Source organism: Apium graveolens, chromosome 8 (genome assembly GCF_009905375.1).
Source record: "Apium graveolens cultivar Ventura chromosome 8, ASM990537v1, whole genome shotgun sequence".
NCBI classification, from domain to species: Eukaryota; Viridiplantae; Streptophyta; class Magnoliopsida; order Apiales; family Apiaceae; genus Apium; species Apium graveolens.
Window position 1 is genome coordinate 195,227,895 of NC_133654.1, and position 24,716 is coordinate 195,252,610.

At 33.3% G+C, this 24,716-nt stretch overlaps 1 protein-coding gene across 3 annotated transcripts; it reads left to right on the top strand.

Annotated features, from left to right (window-relative positions):
• The first annotated feature begins 8,871 nt into the window (after positions 1 to 8,871).
• Positions 8,872 to 23,078, top strand: LOC141677127 (protein BLISTER). Of its 3 annotated transcripts, none has more exons than XM_074482889.1 (13): positions 8,872 to 9,172; positions 9,819 to 10,479; positions 10,874 to 11,400; positions 12,572 to 12,691; positions 13,878 to 13,943; positions 14,633 to 14,743; positions 15,067 to 15,143; positions 17,534 to 17,601; positions 18,529 to 18,645; positions 20,468 to 20,652; positions 20,832 to 20,900; positions 21,992 to 22,147; positions 22,446 to 23,078. In XM_074482889.1, the coding sequence occupies exons 1-13, from the start codon at positions 9,131 to 9,133 to the stop codon at positions 22,524 to 22,526; spliced, it is 2,280 nt and encodes a 759-aa protein (XP_074338990.1). In that variant the 5' UTR covers positions 8,872 to 9,130; the 3' UTR covers positions 22,527 to 23,078. The 3 variants fall into 3 exon arrangements, with proteins under 3 accessions (XP_074338990.1, XP_074338991.1, XP_074338992.1); XM_074482890.1 differs by having other exon boundaries at positions 10,943 to 11,400; XM_074482891.1 differs by having other exon boundaries at positions 8,873 to 9,172; positions 10,967 to 11,400.
• Positions 23,079 to 24,716: the final 1,638 nt, after the last annotated feature.

A 24,716-nucleotide genomic window follows, 5' to 3' on the forward strand; every position in this document is an offset into this window, starting at 1 on the left:
CCCAAATACTACTTGAACTACCACCGTTCAAGTTATAATTAGCTTCAAAAGTTCATCACATAGATGAGACTATAAGGCAAGATTTGAATAGATTAAATCTTTAAAATATTATCAAAATAAAATGAAGTTACGAGATACTTCATTTGATGTAAACATCATTTTGAAAACTTGACCCTGCCAACACTCAACAATCGCCCAACCGTAGCCTTTCTATCGAAGTGCTCTGGGTAGTGTTGCAGAAATTATCCAATTGGATGATGAACTCATTACGGGAGTTTGCCGCGCCAGGAAGACCACTTACGATGATCAGTCGTAGTAGTACAACCCCACCATTTTCTACATGTAGAGGAGAACCTGTCGGATTTACTTGTCAACCGAACACTGAACTCCTAAGGAATGGACCGCCTTAGCGGAACTTCCAGGCCATTTGGGCCAATATAATAAGGCTGGGCCGGCGCTACTCGGCCACTTACGCCACTCCTAGTTCAGATGAAATCCATGACTCTGAAACGTAAAGCTTGTCCCCACTTTCCCCAAGTAGAAACTTGTTGATACGGCTCCACCAAGAAGTCGTATCTATTTGGAAAGGAGAACTCACCGATATTTCCCAGGCGATGCCTGTTAATGGATTAACTTGTTCCAAGAATTTTACTTCCCGAGTGTTGGGTAAGTAATCAATTCATTTATCAAAACAGCAACCTTGTTGCGAATATAAAACACACCACAGAGCCGGATCCCTCAGGTTTTGAGCGAGTATTTAAATCCCCTTCGAAAGGAGGATCTTAAAAAAATGAGTTTTGGGATCCGCTCTAACTTTTAAAAAAAATCATTTTGAAGACTCGCAAAACATTTTTAAGAATGTTTGGAGTGAAGCTGATTTAATGAAGTAAATCAGTCCCCAGAATATTTAGAAAATGTCTGAATATTATTATTTAAATAATATTCCCATAAAGAATAATCTTTATAAAATAATTGAAGTAGAAGTATTAAAACTTATACTTGAAATGAATAGCAAATAATCAAAGATATACTTATACGAAAGTAATATCTTTATTTGAATAATCAAAAGTAAGTTTGATTATCGACACCTTATTCTTTAATACAATAAAGAATATTATTAAGTAATAAGCGGAGTCATAATACCTCGAATGAATACTATAAATAATATTCATAAAATAAAGGAGTCATACATCCTCAAATGAATATCCAAGTAATATTCAATAATAATATAAACTGAGTCATAAGCCCTCGAATGAATATTCAAATAATATTCAAATAATAAAATAAACTGAGTCATAAGCCCTCGAATGAATACTCAAATTAATATTCAACTAAGTAAAATAAAGGTATCGAATAAACCTTATTCGATCCATAGTTTTAAAAACTATATCCATATATATATAAATATATATATATATAATATACTCGGGAACATCGACTCCCGGTTTAGAAATATGTTCACCTTTTATCCCCTATACTAAGGGTATACGCAACTACTTGCTTATTTCTAGCATAGGTATTATGCAACTATAAGCATTGAAATCAACAGATAGATAACCAGATTACGAAACAGACATGCATATATACCATATCAGCATGCTCCAATATATCGCAAAATTTGCTAATAACAATCATGCACTATCACAAGATAATGCATATACATATATTTACATCACAACAACAGTATATCGGGTAGAAAACTTGCCTGAGCGACTGGGGGTTACGAATGGCTCGGGACGAGTCTGGTAACCTATAAACAACAAGTAAGTTGGAATTAAACCAAAGTCACTTGTAAATCTATACTCTAACCAACTCAGACTCTAACGCTCGTTTTGCGCTTACTGATTCTCTTAAGTCACTCGAGTACCCTCGGCTCCACCATTTTTAATAATTTAACCTTTATGAGTTTTAAGGCGATTCCTTCGCGAGTGTCTTACCAACTACCTAACACACTTACCATAAATGTTTCATGCATTAATTAACCCTTTTTGGTCTTTAACCTATGTTTCAAAGTAAGGCGAGGGGAAAAGTTTCGTTCGCGAAACGCCGTTACTTGAAACGGTCGTTTCTCCTAAACCGTGCATCGGAATCGAACGAACTACATATCAAAACGAAGCTCGTAACATGAGCTATCTAAACATGGCAGTGGTCATAATCTAGCAGGGGGTTCTCGGGTCCTAATGCTATGCACAAAAACAGTCCAAAGAAAATCGGACGTTACGACGGCTATGTTTACGCGATTTCCAATATTTTAAACCATTCAAATCCATTCCAAACCAACCTCAAATCCAACCTCAAATCCATCATACAACAAACATCCATCCTTATCACATCACAACAATCCCAACCAATTCAATTTAATCATCCATACTTATGCCTAAACTTAACTTAAATCATACTTAAGTTCTTTTAAATCAAAACCACAACATTTACCATTCCATTTCACTACCATTCCAAATCCCAAACTCTAAATCACAACAACAAGCTACAATATCATCCTACTAATCAAAATCATCTTATAATATATAGGAACCTAGGGTTTGGAGATGGTATACCTTCCTTGAAGCTTTTTAACACAACACAAGAGCTTTGAATGCCTAAAGAACCTTGATCCTTGCTTGTATAACCTTAATCTTTCATAAAAATTCAAGAAAACTAAAGTTATTTCTTGAAGGTTACTATTCACCATCTTCTTCCTTGATTTATTGGAAGAGATTGTGAAGGAATTAGGAGCTTAAACTTATAGCATATCCATATCTATGTACAAGGAAGCTTAGATAATTACCTTGTGATTTAACAATGCTTGGAACTTGATTTTTGATTTTTCTTCCTTTGAAAAAGATGAAAAGCCGAGAGCTTCAAGAACAAAGCCTTGGTTGCTTTTGATTTTTGATGAAAATGATTTTTGCTTGGCTTGGTTGCTTGGTTTTTGTGCTTGCTTTAGTCAATTACCTTCTTGCCCTTGAATTTGTGTGGTTCTCATTCAACCACACCTCCTTCCTTCCCATGTCATGCTTATATCATCCTCATGATGTCATCCTCCCTTCCTTGTCCTCTTTCTATTGGTTGGATGACATCATTCCCACTAATCCCTTTGATTAACTTCCTAATCGCTTGCCTAATGACCGCTGATCTGTTATACGGTTCGCTTAACTTTCGTTCTCGTTTATCGTTTGAAGGATCATACCCGGGATCTTATTACTTAGGTTCCCTTAACCTTTCTCAATACATTATATTTCTTTTTATGATCCTCTATTATAATCCTTTAATTTAAATCCTTTTTATCCTGTTACCTTATACTCAATTCTCTCCGTATCTTGTGGATTTCCGGGAAAAACCAAAGTGTTCGGAATTGGATTCTGACGATCTTTACATACACTTATATACCACATAGAGTACTAATAATATCCCATAAGATCAATAACAGAACCCCTACATAGCGTGGCATGAACAGTTTTCTCATTCAGCAAAAACACTATTCATAAGGGTTTCAAAAATTTCCAAAAATTGGGGTTATTACATAATCTTTCATTTATTAAAGTCTGATCTCTAAAACTAATGAACATGGTTTTTAGATATAATCTTAGCTCAGAAATATCATCAGTATGAAAAGCAAGAGTTGATTGAGGTACCTTTAATTCAGCAGCATCAGAATTGCTATCAGCATTTGCCATTAAGGCATAGTTCACCTCATCTTCAGAATCTGAAGTGTCTGCCCAGTTTTTCTTCTTTGTGATAAGTGTTTGGCCTTTATCACCTTTTCCTTTCTTGCTGTCAGGAGAGATGTGGTCTCTTTCACCACAATTGTAGCATTTGACATTTGAGTTGTCTCCTCTGTCAGACTTTCCTCCTTTGCCTTCAGACTTTCTGAACCCTATATTTTCGGAACTTCCACCTTTCCTGGAAAACTTCCTGCCCTTTCTAAATTTCTTGTAGGCTATCTTTGTGATACCCTTCACCATAAGAGCACACAGTTGCATAATCTCTGCATCAACATCCACATCCGATAAATTTTCAGATTCTGAATCATCATCATCAGTATATGATGACTCTGAATCAGACTGTATGATGAGAGCCTTTCCTTTGCCCCTCTTTGAGATAACCACTTTAGGAGATTCCTCCTCAGCTTTAAGAGCAACTATCTTTGACTTTATTCCATGCCTTTTGCTCCTTTGATCCATCTCAAGTTCATGAGTCTTGAGCATACCATAAATTTCATCAAGAGTAGTTTCAGCAAGGTCATAGTTGTCTCTTATGGTAGTAGACTTCAAATCCTAATTTTCAGGAAGAGCTAAAAGGAATTTTAGATTTGAATCTTCAAGATCATATTCCTTGTCCACCAGTGACAAATCATTCAAGAGTTTGGCAAACTTGTCATATAAATCAGTTAATGACTCATCAACTTTTGAGTCAAAGTCCTCATACTCTTGTGTGAGTATAGTCTTCTTGTTCTTTTTGATTGCATCAGTTCCCTGGCATCTTGTCTCCAAAGCATCCCATATCTCCTTTGCAGTCTTGCATCCAATTACCCTGTTTGACATGACATTGTCAATTGCACTATGAAGCAGATTCCTTACCCTTGCATCCTTGGCAATAGATGAGATGTCTTCAGTTATGTACTCATTTTTCTCCTTTGGTATCATCTTTGCTGGTTGATCAACAACTACAACAGAAAGCTTGGTAGGCTTATATGGTCCATCATTAATTCTATCAAGGTATTCTGGATCTGTGGCTTCCAGAAACATAGCCATCTTTACCTTCCATATAGGATGCTCAGATGCTCTCAGTATGGGAACCCTAATACTCTCATATCGACTGTGTGTTTGTTTATTTTGAGTATCTTGAGTTTTGGTGGGCTTATGTGGGGTTTGTGTTTCTTCAGACATGATTGTAAACTGGATCTCATTGTTTGTAAATCAATAGAGAGGCTCTGATACCACTTGTTAGGTCACACAACGTTGTAGAAGGGGGTTGAATATAATGTTTATACAATCAAATCGATTTAGAACACAAGTATGTAACAGTAATCAAGTTTATTCAATATAATAAGCTATGTTACAAAGTAGGTTAAACTACTCTCTCAGTGATGAACAATATCACTCAGAGCTGCTAGGTTACAATGTATAATCTTTCTCGTGAATGATAACACTTATAGTGTAAACCCTAAGCTGTGTTTATACACAGTTACAAGATATCTTCTAATTGATATGGAATATAATTCTGTCTCCTAAAATATATCAATCAGATATTATCTTCTACAAGTCTTCTAGCTGTCCAACTCTTCATGTATATCTTCTATTATTTTAGTCATGATCCTTTCCTGTAAATCAGCTGCTTTCCTTATCTGAAGTACCCACACTTAAGTCCTGATATAAATCCTGACGGGTTCTGATATAAGTTCTGACTTCAGTAAGTTCTGATTTCCAGTAAGTCCTGATATTAAGTTCTGAAACTAAACACAACAGATAAGATATGACATCACAAATATATCTAACAATACAGATTATACTCTCCAGACATTACTGATGCTTTAGTGTTTGTTACAGGCTCAGCTATATTTCGTCGGATATTTAATCTGTTTTTGTCCAGAGGTTGGTGAATCGGATCACATATCTGTCCACAACCTTGTCACTTAACAGCTAAAACGAATAATAAAAGTGACAAAGGTGACTATAAACTATTAATACAAATTACAAATTAAACACGCTATAACATTTTAAAAAATACCGCGGCATAGTTTGATTATGCAGATTCATATCAGGGCCGTTATCTTCAAAGGTGGTAGAAAATTTGCTCCCATTCATAGCTTTAATATTATGCAATTAGTCCACCAACAATGATTACTGCAAAATAATAAAAATAGGCTTTGTTAAAACATTAATGTTGGTGAGACTGCGTAGCTATACGAACGGTATACGTGATAACTCAACACTAGATCAACACTAGAACATGACAAGTAAATAATACTACGTCGACACAAGAAATCAGGAATAAATGAAGACATGACAAATATAAAAAATCAAAAGATTAGAAGAAAACTTGAAGTCTACTTATAGGTCACTAAAAGAAGTTCATTAATATGTTCATGCCTCAGTCATGAAATAAAGGTTAAAGACTTTCAGGGTTTCAAAAATGATGAAGATTCAATGTAAAAGTTCCACCAGAAGATTTTAGTGTATCAGCATTGATTAAAGATAGATAGTGTTCGAAGCATAGGAATTTGAAGAATTGAAGATAGGGTATAAATAGAGGTTAAAGAAGATAGTTGTAGTCTTGAAGCAATAGTCACTGAAAGGAGTTCATTTATATGTTCAAGCGTCAGTGAAGAGTAGTGAATGAAGTATTTAAGATTGTAGTAACCATGAAGACATTGTCTAAGTACCTAAAAATATTCCACTGGAAGTATAATTGTTCATTAACAGTCAGTATTTGAAGCGATAAAGTTGTTACAAGCTTAACAATATAGTCAAAGATATAATACGAAGACCTGAATCGAAGTTAGTCGTCTGTGAACCGGACCAGTTGCACTAGGCGTCAATAGTTCATGAAAGGAATCTGAGTATTATCATTAGAAAAATTGTTAAGTGAGGATTTATATCTGAAGATGAAGGTTATATGGTTTATACGAAGAATCAGAGAGAAGACTTGAAGACGGGGACAGTTTAAGGGTTAAAGCGTTTGAAACTAAGTCAAAATGATCAATACCTTGTAGTAGGAGTCACTAAGACCATTTTATTGCTTAGTAGGAGCAAGAACATTGAAGTACAACTTAAAAGCTAAGTATCAAAATTGGTCTTGACTTAGTAGGAGCATCTGGGAACAAACTGGAGCAAAAAGGAATTCAAGGGTGCATGTTTTACACCTCGGTCACAAGTAAGGGTTTAATTAACATTGGTTGATTATTCTCAAAGGCAAAAATGCATCTCCTAGCTCTCCTAATATGCTGGGTCGCAAGTTAGAATGAGGATGAGAGAGAGAATCCATCACATGTGCTATATAGCCCACAAAGAGTGATTCAAAGCTTTTAATGGAGTTTTCAGTCGTAGTTAGCCTTCCTAGGGGAGTCTTGGTCGCAACTTAAAAGCTATGAGGAGTAGGAGTCGCAACTTAGCATATTTACTAAGGCAATCACTCCTTCTAAGCCTTGTAGTTGCTAGTTAAGTTCCTCTAGGATGCTGCCAGTGGAAGCAAAGGGGTCGCAAATAACTTGTTGGCTTAAGAAAATGCTAAGGCAAACTCATTCTCTTCTTCCTGTTTGCAAGTAAAGTCTTCAAGAAGACCTAAGAGTCTCACATTAGAGGTTGGAATTATTTCCAAGTGCTAAAACTTCATGTAGTCGCAAGTTAAAAGAAATAAACATCTTGGAAGAAAATCAACTCAGCCACAACTTTATTGTTTGATCAATTCATTTACTTGGCTAATATTTAGCCACGTAATAAAGATTGATATAAAGTCTACACTTTGAAGCAGAAGAATTATCAATTAAGAATTGTATTGTTCTGTTCATATTCTCTCTCATGATAGCTGGTGAAACAAGAAGCAAAGAAATACAGAGAAGTTCAGACACATTGAATATTCGTTTTACTTCTCACAGGAGAAATGTTATAATGCCCGATTTAACTCTTGTATATTCATAGGGGCATTATAATCGTTATCGAGTAATTAGATCCTTAGACAAACAAAAGCTAGATCATTGTATAGGATTTGATTTGTAAATCTTTGTAGAAGCAAGAACATTGTTGTTCTTGAATTGTAGCCGGTTAATTTATTTACCGGAGTGTTGCAACACCCCCGAGGATTTATATATGAATATATACTTTCTCGAATATCTTGTGTTTGTTATTTTACCGTCATAAACACTATTTACCTCAAGAACACGGAACCACTAATTGAACACTAAATTATATATCCGCAAAAGATTCGAAAGATTTTTTTTTAATTTAGTGAGTATCGTATTCAAACCCCTTTCTACGATATTTCAGGACCTAACAATTAACAACACTATATACACGATTGCACAATAGATAAAAAATCATCAATAATACAAATTCGATAGGTGATGATAATGTATACAAATGTTGAGTTTCATAGATATGGTCTGTAATAAAGAAGAAGAATATAATGATTATCGAATCAAGGAAAGTAGTAATAATTTTTGAATTTGAATTAGTGTAAGCATGAATTGTGGATCTATAATTGATCTATGATAAAAAAATCTATTTAAATAATATGTTTGATCTTTTTAATATTGATAATTGATTTTTTTTAATAATTTAAAACCCATTTGAGAAGTGGATTGTTCATGGATCTATACTGATTTGTACATGAGATAGTTAGTTTAGAAAAATGGGTCGACCCAGTGATCGAATTTCAAATGTATGGATTATGAATATCTACAATAATGTCATTTTTAATACAAATTCTTAGGGGGTGTATTGAACTAAGATTTTAATGCATTATATATAATCCATGAATTTTAATGGATTATATATGATTATAATATATAATAAAAAAATCGTCAGCATGTGAATACCATCATAATTTAACGGATTTTAAATAATCTCAGTTGAATACAATCAAATTTTTAAGCATAATTTAAAAATCCCGATTGAATACCACCGGATTTTGTAATATAATTTAAAATCCTAGTTGAATAACATAAAATTATAATACATTTTTTAAAATCCAGTTGAATACACCTAAAATTTCATGAATAAAAAAATTTATTTAAAACCTCAATTCAATACACAAGAAATATCTAACACATGTTTGATTATTATAAACTTGTACACGTCACTGCACCACGTGTAAAATAATTGTTTTCAAAGAATTTTTTGTTACAAACAATCGCCCAAATTTATAACCGAAAATTTTACATTCCAAAAAATTTAGAGAGAGAGAGGGAGGAGAGAGAGTACGAAGGAGATCTACTTCTCCACCAAATTTCACATCATTACATACATGTGTATATGTATTTCTCCCTCTCCGATCTAATCGGATTCGTGTCTGCAAATTAGGGTTTTTCATGTTCTAATTTTGCAGAAATATATAAATTTGTTGTTGAATTCGATGTATTATTTGGGTTGTATTTAAATAATTGCGGTGAGGCGTTACATTTGTGTTTGAATGAATGGCTGGAAAGCAGGATCATTTGTTAGCTGGAAAGAAGAAGGTATAATTCAATTTATGTGTTTAATTGTATGTATATGTGTATGTAAATGTTTCAATTTGATTGATAGTTGATTTAATTGTTGGAATTGTGATTGTATGTCGATTTTTATTGTTCTAATTGACTTTCGGAGTTCTAGTCGAAAATTTGAATGTGCAAATATATGGATGGAAGTTTGTTGATTTGGAGAATGCTGGTGGTTATTATTGTATTTTGTTTATTGTTGAATTCGTGTAGACTCGGAGAAGAAATGGAATTGGTAAACGAGGTATAGAGAGAGATAAGGATTGTGCAAAGTATTAGGAAGAGCAGAATAATTGATATGGGAGGGGAGGATATAACTGCTTTTGTCAAAATGCTTTTTTTATGAGGATGTTATTTTTAAATTCAGTATGAATACCGGTTAGGCCTTTAGGAGCAAGAAATAGCAATAATGACATGTTAATGTTGTAGCTGGAATTGATAATGTTTAAATTGCCGAAATTAAAAACATGTAAGATTTTTATTAGTATCTCATATTTTCTTAGTGATATTAAAATGTCAGCTGGTTCACAAAGGCTGGATCTAATGATTTCTCGTCTACATTAACTGTAGTGGATTTTTCTATATATTACTTCTTGGTCTTAAGCAATATGTTTCTATCCTACAGTTGGAAGAGTTCCGCAAAAAAAAAGCTGCTGAGAAGGCCAAGAAGACTACCAGCAACAGCCAATCTCATCCTGCTGTTCAGCAGGAGAAACAATCTGCGGAATCTGTTCCTGTAAGGGTCACAGTTTCTGATGGGGCTGGTACTTCTTATGGGGCTGTTGAACCTTCTGGAAAGATTGTGGACAGTGACAATAGAATTCAAATAGGTTCTTTAGTTGACGAAGATACCGGTACTACATTTTCTGCAAACAACTATAATGTGTATTCTGTAGATCCTTTTCAGACTTCTGCAAAGGATGAAGAGGTTAGGCATGCACCTATAGAACAGGTCGCTGTTCAAACCAGTACTAGTGACAAAGGGACTCTAACTAACCATGCTATCAGTTCTGGGACTTCAGAAAGACTTGCTGACGGGATCGTGGCAGATCACATTACGTCCTCATTTGCCCCGTCTGTGCAAGATAGTGGTAGTTCCAGTAAACGCGGTAATTATGGATTGGAATTATCCTACTCTAATGATAGTGACACTCGCTTGAAGGATACTGCAAATTTTGATACTTCTCTTGTTTCCGAGGGATATAAGAGTAGTGTATTGCAGAAGTCAACCTACAATGAGCTGCGTGCCAGTGATCAAAAGTCGTACTCTTTCATGACCAATGGGGGTAAGATACCTGTGCTGTTGTGAGTAGCATTGGCTATGCTTTGTTATCTATTTCTCTCTTACATTAGTGATATTTCCACTCTTCGATTATCTGGTCTTAGCTTGGCCATTTACAATTAAGTTGCAAAATTTTAAGTCAACAATGATATAATTTTTTTCAATCACAGATGTACTGTATAACACTGCCGTAAAAAGTATCATCTAAACTTTATCATTTCTAAATATATAATGAATAACATAAATTTTATATTTAAAGGTCTTGAAAGCTTACTTTACGAGGTCTTTATGATACCTAATTTATTAAATGGTCAGAGCATTATTTCACTGATTCATTTAGCCCAATACAACTTTTTTTCTTTGAAAATTAATGCTAACTATTTTGTGCCTAATGATAGACTCTTCCCTGCATATAATTGATGTCAAAAAGGCTTTCGAGGATGGACAAAATACTGATACTGTAACAGCACATGGTTATAATCAAATTTCAGGAATTGATGAAAGAAAGTTTAGTAGTTCTGTTGGCCAGTTAACCAGCGCAAGTAACCCATTCAACTCAAAAGAATCACTATATTCCAGTTCTAATTATGATGGTAGAAGCTCATCCAATCAGGAGCTGGTAGACCTTTCTATTATTGGAACTAACACGAGGCGATCTCGTCCGTCTTTCCTGGATTTCATCAACACATCAAGAATTTATTCACCACCTGTTCCAAAAATTGAACCGCAGAATGTGGAGTCATCTAATTTAGACTTTCACACTGCGAATGCCCAAGCTTCTTCCACTTCTCAGGATTCGATAAATGCCTTTGGTTCTAGTAATGGGCACAGCCTCTTCAGGCATGATGGCAGCCGAAACAATTTTGAGAGTACACATAGTTTCTACTCAACAAAACAGAACGAAGATTTTTCTGCTTTAGAACAGGTGCTTTTTTCTTATTCCTTTTTTGTCTTAGTTAATTGGTGGAAGGTGTGTGCAGTATCAATCAATTCAAGCATCAACGCAGGATTCCAATCATAGTAACACATAATTTTGAAATTCATATGTTTAAATAGAAACAACTTGTATGATTGTTTCATTAGTTTCTTAGTAATAGTGGTACCATACATTTTCCTTTTGTTTGAAACCTTTTTAGATATTTTATTGGCATGCGGGCTACACTGTTAACTGTGTGATGTTATAAAAATATATCAGTGGTTATAGAACCTTATTATATAGCTAGTATTTCATAAATTGTTTTACTTGCTAAACAAGGAGGCAGGAGCCAGTCAGACGTCCATGTGAATCTTAACAAATCCATAATTATGAAATGTACATTAACTTTTATCACAGATGGGTTGAAATTGTTTTGCACTTTCTTGGGTTGTGGGTTACAAGGATAATTATATGGAATCAGTATGTGACAATAATATACATTTTAATCTTCTTAAAACTCGCACTTAAAAATTATGCTGATGTCCACAAGTGAACTCATCAGATGATAATTTTAGTGGTAATGAAGAACATGATCCATTCATTTAAGAACAACTTCTAAATCATAAGTAGAAAGATGCACCCAGAGGTACTTACCGTTTAAAAAATGTAAAGTTGTGTACTAGAACTTCACATTTATCAAGGCGACCCACTTATAGAGGTCATGTTGGAAGGTTTCAGTTAAATGTTTGACCCCTTAACTGTTTCCTACTTTGCATCGTCCAGAATGCTTGATTTGATAGATTAAATGAACTTACAGTTCCTGACTTCTCAAAATTTGTATTGATCGGTTACAAATCGGAGAAAAAGCACTACCCGTTCCCATGATACTGAAAAAATGTCAAAATAAGCACGGTTACACCAAAGCATTATCTGAACTCTGGGATTGATTCATGAAAAACTTTAGCTTCAACTGTTAACTAATAGCCTCTGTGAATATCAAAACATATAGGTAACTTATATAATAGTGGTATGACACATGACTACATGAGATCTTCAAGCTTTTATGTTTTGCCAATATGTGATATTAGGCTTTGTAGTCATCATATTTTGAGGGTTCCGGCATCAAGTTGTTGCTAGCTTCAAATTTCTTATAATCTTTTCACTTGCTCATTTTGTGCAGCATATTGAAGATCTCACCCAGGAAAAGTTCTCTTTGCAACGAGCTCTTGAGGCTTCACGAACATTAGCGGAGTCCTTAGCCTCCGAGAATTCAGCATTAACCGATAGCTACAATCAACAGGTTTGTTTAAATATATTGTCCTTAAGCTTTGTAAATAATGTATATAGCGAATTATTTGTGTCTGTTGCTTGCTGCACAAAGTTTGCAAGAACTGCATGTAATCCTTTGCTGTTGTGTCCGAACTTTAAGTTTTATAGTTTGGTTGAATTAGTTTTATTAATTTTCTGATTTTTCTTAAAGTTTAAGTTCTTAGAGTTTGAGCTTGTTTAGAATAAAGGATATGCTGATTTTTGCCATCCTCTGGCTTGCATGTAATTTACACATGTTCATTTATTGATTAACCATGGTATCTCATAATATATAGTACACAAACAAAGCATAGTGCAATATATAGTGGGATATTGGAGCATAGGGTTAGGAATAAGAAATCAGTGTAGAAAGGTGAGAAAAGAAAACAGCAGTGAACTAGCGCTCTCAATCAATGAATTTTATAAAAGTACAACATTTAGATGGAAATTGTATGATCTATACCTAACTAACAATTAAGTAATTATCCATTGTCGTCCAGGTTCTGGGTTCGATTGTCGCTCAACCCGAGATTTATTTGAAGAATGGATACTGCTTATTAGCTTATAAGCTATACTTAAAAAAAAAATTCTGAAAGAAAAATTACCGCCGCATTTATACTCAACTCTTAGGCTCCGTTTTTATTAAGAAATTTTTGAGTGTGTGTTTAATTTTAGGAATCTATTTCCCAGAATATATTGTTTTTTGTTTGATTTCTTGAGAATATTTTCCTAATTTTTCTGCTTTTGTTTGGCTTCAGAAAAATAAAATATTTTTCAGAGGAAAAAAAATTTAGAAAATGTTTTGGCTTTTTTGAAAATGACTTTCCTTTTCAAAATAGGAAATCCAAATTGAACCTTTTCTCACCATTTTTCGAATTTTTTAATAGTCAACTGACGGAAAATATATTGCCGAAAATTATTTTTGGGAATTTTTTTGTAGGAATCTAGTTTCCAATAAAATATATCCCGGAAATTCGTTTTTTTGTCACCACTGTCATTAAGTTTATCCAGTGCATTAAGGTGTCTTGTGTTTAGCCTTTCCCTAGCAGGTTCTTAGAAAAGTTTACCGTACATATATTTTAAAATGTAAACACATATTTGTCAATATACAGTTTATATAGAATCAACTCCTTTACCTAATTAGTGTGCATATAAGTGGAATACATTTGTTTGTTCAGGGAAGCTCTGTCCACCAATTGAAATCTGATATGGAAAATCTACAGCAGGAGATTCAGATTCACCTGGTCAGTATTAAATTTACTGCAATTTTCTGTAATTGCCTTGTTGCTTCTTAGTCATACAAACTCCATTAGTATGTGCCGCTTCTATTTTCTTTTTATGTTTGATATTAAATTATAAATTAGGCTAGATGAACTTCAGGTCTCTCCGATACCCAACTTTCAACGTGAGTACCTTAAGTAACATTTAGATCAGTATTTTTTAATATATGAAAGTTTTATATGTACCTCCATTGCTCGAAATATGTGTAATAGTCTGCTATTGTACTGTTAGCATTTTCTGGCTCTCAGTTTCTTCGAAGTGCATTCCTTTACAGCTACCTTTGGTACCGTAAAATGGATTTGCTAGCAGTATTTTATGCTATTTTAAATAATGAACTACAATGTACATCCTGTTTCTGATGGCTGTCTTTCAGACATGTATTACCCAATTTGCTAGGGAAAGCAGACAGTGAAATCGGCTCTCACTCTATAGATCTTAGTGATCTTATCCAGTGATAATGATTTCTAAAAATGTAAAAGAAGTTTGCGAGGTTGATGCACTACTCTAAAGTGGATATTAGGTATATTTATTAAACAATTTTAACACATGACTTTGATAGCCGGATTACCTTGAGTCCTGTAGGATGTGTTTGAACTAGAATTTTTTGTATTGTTGCTTTCGAGCATATATCTCATCAATCAACTGTCAACAGGCGGAACTTGAATCTCTGAAAGGTGAATGTGCAAATGCACAGCTCGAATGCAGCGCAGCTGATGAACGTGCAAAGTTGTTAGCTTCTGAAGTTATTGGTTTAGAAGAGAAGGTAAATGTTTCATGTTGACAGATTTATATTCTTTCCTTCTTTAAATGTTCAGCTATTGGCTAGTAGTGCTGGAATTTGTTTATGCTCCTTGTAATCTTTAGAATGACTTGGAAGCTCAAATATATTTTGGCTTCCGTTGTTTCATGTATTAGAGAATCATTTTTGATTGACTATGAATGCTTATATGCTGATTTAGTGATTTTTAATTTCTAGCGATTCTATTTTTTTTCTCCTAGATTATTGTACTTTATATGGAATTATAGCACAGTTTTCCATTAATATCTTATTCTATCTACATATTTCTTTCGGACTTCTTAACATAGGCTCTCAGACTGAGGTCTAGTGAACTGAAATTGGAGAGGCAACTGGAGAATTCTCAAGCAGAAATTTCTTCACTCAGGTACATCTTTTGTTATGTTTACTGAACTGGTTTAAAGTTCACCTTGAAAATATTTTTGTTTTTAACAACAAATGGGGATCAGCACTTTTCTTTGGGGAGAAAAATGTGAACAATGAAGATCCTGATTTAAAGTACGCAAACGCCTAGTAGCTATCCAGCACTTTTCTCTTGTTGTCTTGGTGAGTTTCGGCCATGACCAGGGCCTGGCTATAGCATCTTTCAGCGACCTCATATTCTCCCTTAACTTCTGTAACCTGTCTTCTTGAAAATTTAGGGCTTTGTTCTTCTCAACCAGTAATGCAACGGGGATACAAATTGAGACCAAAGAATGACTAGCCTTTTAATAATATGTCATCACTGATACTGAATTTGTGAAAGAGACTCTACCTAGTTTTCGTAATGGTGTTCCGCATTTTTAAAGTCAAAAAGAGTTCCGGTCAAGAGGTAAACAATAAAAAGACATGGAGTATTTTATACAACATATATACTTTGACGACAAAAGAGTTGTCAGGTCTGATCTGTAATTTGGATAGTACTTCTTAAACCCATGATTATGTGCCCAGTTTCTTCTCTATGTACCCGTATATTAGCTATAATATGTCCACTTGGCCTCTCCTCTTACAAGTAACTAGTTTACAATGCACGTATTAATATTTAATATTTTTTGTTTATATTTTAACAAATATAATTAACGTGAAATTCTAATTATATGATAAATCATAATTTTAGTCCATTTTTATATTAATAATAAATTTAAATTTTAGTAAAGAATAATATTTTATCAATAGTTAACATATAATTATAAATAAATTGATTTTTAGTGTATTAAATATCTAATTAAGATCAAATAAAATAGAATAATGTGTTTAATATGTTGAGATCACTATTATTTTTCTTTAATAATATTAGATCTAACTGTTTAATATTAATATATGTTGTTGGCGGGATCTGAACCTGAGACCACCGGATAAAATAACGTTAATAATAAATCCAACGGTTATCAACTTGATTTGATAGATCTAACGATAGTGATTAAAGAGGATAATTAAAATGAGGTGTGAACCATAGTACAAATTATCCCATAAATTGCTTATTATATTAGAGTAGATATTATTATATTGTATAGATATTTAAAATTATATTGAATTTTAATCATTATAATTACCTCTCTTTCCTCTTCGTTACTTTTTGCGTCACTCCTCACTATGTAATGCATGTCACATGTGAGATACAATATGTTATCATGAAGCTGAAGCTACAAAACCATCTTCTTTGAAGAATGTGGTTGAATTATACATTAGATTACTAGAAGTATGAAGGTAATAAGGATTACAGTTCAGAATGACTGTTGAATTCTGAACAAGCTAATTGATAAAGTATTTGTTTAATCTGAGATGGAGTGTGATGCATTATTTTATATCAGACTTTTGTGTAACATGAAGTCTATTCTTACTGTATTGTATGATAGATAATTCCTAAGAAGCAGGGGTGCGCCAACCCCCTGGAGCACTGCGCACTAAAAGCTTCGGGGGTGCGGGTGCGTTCGGGGGTGTTCGGGGGTGCGCGTGGGTGCGTACGGGGTGCGCCACGCGGCGTATCCCCGTATTTGGCAGCTGGGATTCGCTGGGGTGCGGGAAGGGTATATTTCGTAATTTTTTTTATTTTTTTTTACTTTCAATTACATAAAAATCACTACGAGCTTCATCTCGTGAGAGGAGCAACCCTTATTAGACTTGTGAGGCAAGAGAGGAGAGGCAAGTGGGCGACTTCATCTTCATCGTCGTGTTCTCCGTCACGAACACGGGTAGAGTTTTCTACCTTTATGGCTTCCTAGTTGTATGTATAGGTTGTATGTATATATAATACACTGTGTTTTGTTTGTGTGTGTCTAAGTGAGGTGTTTGTTTGTGTCCACCTGAGCTGCTCTGCTCCCAAGGAATAAGACCACTGTTACTTTTCTAAATATATTTGTTAAATCAATTTTTGTTTATTTGTTTATTAATAATATTATTATACTGTTTTGTTTGTATATACTGTTTTGTTTGTACATACTGTTTTGTTTGTACAATTGTGTAAACATGATTAACTGTGTATTGTTTGGCAACTTGTTTGTTTATTTTTTTAGTTATTTGTCTTTTAATTATTTTTTTTAGTTATTTGACTATTTTGTTTAATTAAAATGCAATTTTTGGATCATAGATATCTCTATAATATTATATATAATATATATTATTTTATTTTTTTTGCCGTATCCCCCCGCACCCGAATCCCCATATTTTTATTTTTTCCGAATTCCTGTATCCCCGCACTGCGCACCCGCACCCGCACCCTTGCTTCCTAGATTTCTTATATATAAATGTTGTTAATTTTGTCTCTGTTGAACAATACAGGAAAAAAATAACCAGTATTGAAAAGGACCGTCAAGATCTGCAATTGACGATTAATGCTCTGCAAGAGGGTTAGCATGCTAACTGTACTTATTTGTGCATATCTGAATAAATATAAGACTTGACTACACTACTTGGGAGGATTAAATTTATCTAGTTTGATGAATAGGATCATTTCACTTTAAGGAATTTAGAATAGCTGTAGGATTTGTTCCAAGTACTCCTTTTTTAAGTATCTTTGTTTCCTAGAGAGGCAACGTGGCTTGTAGAAACAGAAGAGTTGATTTTTTTCAAGTTGAGATCCAAGGTGTCTTGTTAAATGACCTATCCTAACTTTAAAGTTAGTTTTTTTTTAAAAAAAATAAAAACAAATTGACTATGTAGTTCTTTCCTGATGGCTTATATATGTCACGGTGGTGATTGGATGTCGATCTGTAGTCTTTGCACTTCAATTACCGCTCTATGTTTAGTTTACCTTCTTTATTTACGTAGTTTTACATTTTTCGATTACGAAATTATCTCCTATGCCATAACAACTCTGTTTTTTTCTTTTTTTTGATGTTATCATGACGTTCTTCAAGGTTGTGCATATCCTTACTTTAAAAATGACAAATTTTGTCCATTGAATGTTAAAATATGAATTAATGTATACTAGCTTGCGCCAATAGCTTACATTCCGTACAATGCACGGGTTCCCGTTATGTTATTTATATAATTTTATTTGCACTAAGAGTTTGGGTAGCACATTATTTTAATATTTGGATTAAACGATTCTGATCATTTGATTAAGAAGATTTGACGGTTGTGAGAGGGGATAACCAAAATGGAGGTTGAACCAAATTATACCCCATTCTGGTTATTATAGTTTATAGTATATAGTATAAATGCTTTATTTTCTTTCACAGTATCAGTTTTTAAAATGCAAATATAGTGATCTTATCACTGTTGCTAATATTTTCTATTATTAAATCCATCCGACGGCATTTCCTTCTTGACAGAGAAGAAACTATTGCAAACTAAGTTATGGAAAGCTTCCACCACTGAGAAGTCTGCCGACGCAAGCAAGAGTCAAAATTTAAATAAAAAGAATGCATCCACGTCTACAGAAGATCTTGGTATGCCAATTTCTTTGTTTTTATCTTCAGTTTGGAGAGTATATACCTCTTTTTATCTTTGTTTATAATTTGATGTACAAGGTCCATAGCAAGTATCACTTACTCGTTTGATGGTGACACAAGTAGTTCCTTTTTTTTTTAATCATCGATGGAGATATATAGGCTACTTTTCATGGCAAACAACTATTAGACTTTGTGATCTCTAAAATCAGTAGGGATATGGGTACCACTTTACAAAATTAAGGTGCATTATTAGCAATCTATCAAGTGAAGTGATAACAGTATGACAGTAATAATGGCTTGTGTGGTGTCGGTATGTTACCAATTTGTCTCATATTGGTGATGGTGTTAAATAAAGGGTGCATCTTTTTTCCTTGCCAGCTTGTTATCCTTGCCTCTTCATGTCTTATATATATATATATATATATATATATTGCCAGTGCTTGGATATCTAGAACTCACGGACACTGAAAGTGCCTGAACCTGTTAATGTTGTAAAAAAAGTTCCAGATCGTTTGTATATTGCCTAGCATCTTGAGACCAGTGTTATTAAACGCGATATGCACACTGAAGCTCAAAGGCATCCTGGAGCAGAAGCGCAAAGTGCAATGCGATAAACGCACTTATTTAAAAGGAGCGCAGAGTTGAAAAAAATGCATAAACAATAAATTTAACATGTTATAAGCAAATTATATTGTCATAAAACATGTTAATGATTACCGGATTCAAACTTAAGGTACGAATACGAAGTCAGGGCAACAAAATAAAGATAGAGAATCAACTACAAGCCATGTAGATTGGTTCTGATCTTCTCAACAGTTGACAACTTAACTAAAAATGATCTCCAGGCTCTTTTTGAAGATTTTGAAAATTCTCATCTGGATTACCTTAACATCGTTTTCGGTCAATTGCCTGCATTGTATTATTCTTGTGTTTATATATCTCTTTGTATGTCTGTATAGTATCATTCGTGTAATGTGTATCTGTTAGCTGACTTAGATCTTAGGGCTTTGTTATGACTTGTTTCCTTAAATTCTACCCAACAGTCCAGCCAACAGCACACACAGTCAACAAAAAACAAAAAAGCACGCTGCACATCGCTTAAGTGCTCAAAGCGCATAGAAGCACGGGCTTCAGTAAAGTTGCATCACATAACCAAAGCGAAGCGCTTTAGGCTCGCATCGCATCACATCTCACATATGCGAGTGCATATGCACGCTTTTAATAACACTGCTTGAGACCGCATCTAATCTCACTAAGCTAACCCCCAAATTTCTATGCTTTTTTTTATCCCAATACTATGCTTTATAGAAACGGAATGAATCTATGGAGGGTTTCACTAATTGAAAATGATTTAAAATCATGAAAATGTCAAACCTTATATATACATGTTAAATGGAAGCAAATCTTTTATCTCTTCTTTACTTCTGTCGTCAAATCAATAATATAGAATTTGGATTTTCTCTTTTTTTTTGCGTCTCATGTTCTCATCTATTTATTTCTTATATTTTCCAATGAAGTATACATGGAGTTCATGTTGTTAGCTAATTTACTGTGCTTAGAGATGGAATGGATATGTGGATGTTTTTTACTGAACGGGATTCCAAATTATGAAAGTTTGAACCTTGTATATGCTTATTAAATGGTAGCCAATCTTTTTATGCGTCTTTCACTTTTGTCATTAAACCAATAATGAAATTTATTATTATCAAGTACTGGTTTGCACTCCGATTACTCTCTTAAATTTAAGAATTCTTTTACGTCACTGACCTCTCATTCCTTATTTGATTCCTGACATTCTCCAATTATCTTTTTGGGTCAGTTAACAATGAATTAGATTCAACACCAGATACTTCAAATCATGAAATGCACTCTGCTGGATTGCTACATCACAGTGATGCTTCCTCATCTGATATTACACAATACAGTTTAGAAGGTTTCTCACTTAGTGCTCTTCCTCCCGATCAGATGAGAATGATTGGGAGTATAAACACCTTGATATCGGAGGTAATTCCTTTACCATTAAACCATCACTTACCATCAGTACTTTGTTAAAGTAACATACTAGTATAGTTTAATTTTCCATTCTGGGTATACCTGTTTTCTTCTTTGTGATGTCATGATCTGGTTCAGTATCTGAATATACAGCAGAATGATTTTATGTCTTTGAACTATGTCAATTGCAGTTAGCACATGAGAAAGAAGAGTTGGTACATGCTCTGTCAGCTGAATCGATTCAAAGTTCTAAGCTCAAGGTAAGTTTTATCCTACAGAAATCATGTGTGCTTCTCTGTATTTAGATTTTTGGCATTATTAGCTAGCAACAAAAAAAAACAAAAAAAAATTATACACCATTAATATAGCAGTCACTGTTAATATAATGAAGTAATTAAGTACTGTTATTACTTGCATTGAGAAATTTATATTGTGTATTTGTTTATAGTAGGCCTATAAACCGAGTAGACATGAATAAATGAAACACATACAGGGTAAAATATCTTGTGTCTCTCAGGATTTCTTGTGATAAAAATATGCTCTCATAGAAAATTATGAAATTAGGTTGTCAGTATTGCAGATAAATTAAAGAACGTACTGATTTTTGTTTACACATTTAATTAGTGATGCAAGATATTAAGATTATTTCAGGTATCATATGTAGTGTGAAGTATAATCTAAATTTACCTCAGATATGGTAAGTTGTTTTTTAAATGTTATCTGATTCCATTTTATATGCATCTAGAATCCTGATCACTCTTACTAAAATCCACCCATACATCTCTTTCATTCTATTTTGCCTATCATATACATGTTGATGCTTATCTGGTCTGTTTTTATTTCATTTCTTCCAGCGAGGATATCAGGAAAGTACATATCTTTTAGATATAGAAAGCAGCAATAATCCCACAGAGAATGACAATACTTTATATGCCTAAATACCTATACATGCCCGCAATTAACCAAAATCATTCATTTTTGTTTACAGTTAAAAGGTTAATCATTGTACAGTCCGCTGACTTCTGCTAATCATTTTCTTTTGACCACGAAGAAACCATTATATTATCTTTTACCCTTCTAGCGTTATAGAACTGAAGAGAGTTATGGCGAATAATAATGCTTGTAGTTAGTATTGAATTTTGAATCCATTTCACCTCAACTATACGTTTTGTTCAAAGAACGAATTTCAATATAAGATTCTGATAATATCAACAAGATTTCCTTGCATCATTTTATGATTGCTTGCAAATAGTAATTTGAGCAATACGGGTAAGATACTACGTTTACAAATTTTGTTTATTCGTATCGACTATGGTCTGTACTAATATACTGATACACTATCTGAATGAAGGATTTAAACAAGGAATTATCTCGAAAACTTGAAATTCAGACTCAAAGATTAGAACTTTTGGCTGCTCAGAGCATGGCAAATGTTAGTGTTCCTGTACGACAACCAGATTCTTTCATCATACCTGAAAATACCCCATATGCTGATGAAGGCGATGAGGTATGCATTTAGATTGAAATTTACGTATCTTTTCTACCCTAATTATAATAGTCATTTGATCAGTAACGCCACATTCTAAACATATAAATCAATGACTGTAAAAGTTGTATTCCGGGACCTAGTATCTGTTCCTACAAAACCCCAGGTTATATTTACGAGAGGCAGTTACATTGTTTTAAATTGTCTATAGGTTATTATTTAGTATAAAGGGTAAATCCAGACAATGGCTGTATTCATCTTCCTGGGTAAATTTTACTCTGGTGATAATCTGACATCTCTGACCTCCTTTGTGGCTAAGGTTGTGGAAAGGGTGTTAGGGTGGATAATGAAGCTCTTTCCTGGAGGTCCTTCAAGGAGGCGGACTAGCAAGCTTAACTAGTACTAGCTAGCAGGAGAAAGTCATCCTTGAAATCTTATACAATGAATGTTGCGGTATGTATATTGCGAGTCAATTACCGAGTACAATTTTTGACAGCGGAAGTGCTTCCAAGAAGCCTATCAATCCATGAAACAAAATGATTGTCATTTCATCTAAAAATGGCAATAAAGCTAGCCCCGTGTTTCCATATTGGCGATTTACGTGGGTCTTGTATGTATTGGGATAACCACATAGTTCGATTGAAAAGTGAAAGAGAATGGGTCATTTAGCATGTAAACTGTGTTCTTTTGTTGTTTTTTCAGAGGTAGCACACAGTATTTTGGTTTATAGTTATATAGGACAAGATTATTGTTTAATCAGGATGAGAGCGGCCGACAAGCCCGGAATTTATGAATATAGAAATTATTTGGGGGACTTTTTAATTTTAAGGGATCCGAAAAACATAACTGGAGTAAGAAGCTTAATTCTATTATTTTGATTTTTTATTAGGCCGGCTGTCAATGTATCATGATTGGATCGGATCGACCTAAATTCATATTCATATTCATTTATTTTTTGGGATTCGGATTGGATTGGTCCAGAATTTTTTATAGACCGATCCATATCAGGATCCATTCGAATCACGGATTTTGGATTGGATATCCGCTCCATTTATGAATATTTATTTTTTAACATAACTTATTACAAAATTTATTTAAATTAAATTGATAATTTCAAAAAATATTAAAATACAAGAGAATAATAATTTAATAATTTCAAAAGTTTCAAATTCTAAATAGACCCAAAAGTTTAAAGACAAATTGCACGTTGAAAATTACATGCTGAAATTCATTTTTCGAAATAAAGAAAATATAATGATACTTGAAGAGGCTAATTATCTAAAAAAATGTAAATATAATGATAGATGAAAAGGCTAACAAGAATGCTTCATTATCTAAAAAAACTGGCACTGAGGTAAGAGACATTAAACACATTATTTGATAAGCAATCAATAAAATATAGTACTATAATACTAGGTCTGGCTACTGAGTTTAATGATGTATTAAATTCATATCCGCTACTTACCTAATCGGATTTTTTTCGGATCGGATTTATTTTTTAGTGATCCATATCTGCTCCATAGACTTCGAATCGGACCAGATTTCCACTTTATTGGCAGCCTTACCCGGAAACCCGGGAAATATATATTTAGTGAATATTGTCGTATTCTCACCCGTATATAACATAAAATATATCATCCTAGAAAACATAGCCCACAAATTCTTCATGTTTTAGCTCATTAATTAAAAACTAGCATAATAATCTGTGCGAGACACGAGTCATTTTTTAGAGTTTTTTTTATGCATCATGCAATTATAATGTTTACAGATCAACTCCAGCAATATCCTTATATAGACTCTTGTGTCAAATTTTGAAAAAAATTGAGATAAAATTTCTTTCCAACAAGCTTCATGCCCCCCTCTATAACATTAGGAGCTTCGAGAACTTCGAATGCTTCCTCACTTTTAGGAGTGAATATCCCCTCAACTATTATTATATTATACTTTTCTTACTCGTTATTTTATATTTAATAAATGAATATAAATAGGGTAGTAAGCGTACGTTTAAAACGAAACGATTAAACTTAATCCGTAGAATGTCGTTAGTATATTTACAAATAAAAAGCTAACATATATGTTGAATACAGAGTTGATCAAAATCTTTTATTAAATTTAAATAAAGTACATGTACTGATCTATATTATTAATAACTTACAATTAACTTACAATTAACTTACTCAATTTAAAAAGATAAAAAATGCATAACTGAAGTCAAAATGACTTGCAATCATAATATACAATAATGTAAATTTTACATTATTGTTAATATTAAAGATGATTTTAATGAAAAATATTAGTTTTTGAAATTCAACATATGTATGTATGGGAAATTGTTAATTTTTTATTTACACTACCGTTAACAAAGTAAAATTAAGTTATATGTATGTGTGTGTTAGCATGTAAATTATTGTATGTTACATCTCTTAGTAAATTATGATGATTTCAATTATTTATATGCTAAATATCTGATTTATGTACATATATAATCATTATTAACATCTAGTGAAATAATTGATTACTTAAATAACATGCATTTATAATTATTCAAAAATTAAAATTATATAATAAATTAATTGTTATAATTTATATA

Coding starts and splice junctions, on each gene's coding strand:
- LOC141677127 (XM_074482889.1), top strand. CDS start 9,131: ATGGCTGGAAAGCAGGATCATTTGTTAGCTGGAAAGAAGAAG. Junction 20,653..20,831: donor TAAACACCTTGATATCGGAG/GTAATTCCTTTA, acceptor TGTCAATTGCAG/TTAGCACATGAGAAAGAAGA. Junction 22,148..22,445: donor ATGCTGATGAAGGCGATGAG/GTATGCATTTAG, acceptor TTTGTGGCTAAG/GTTGTGGAAAGGGTGTTAGG.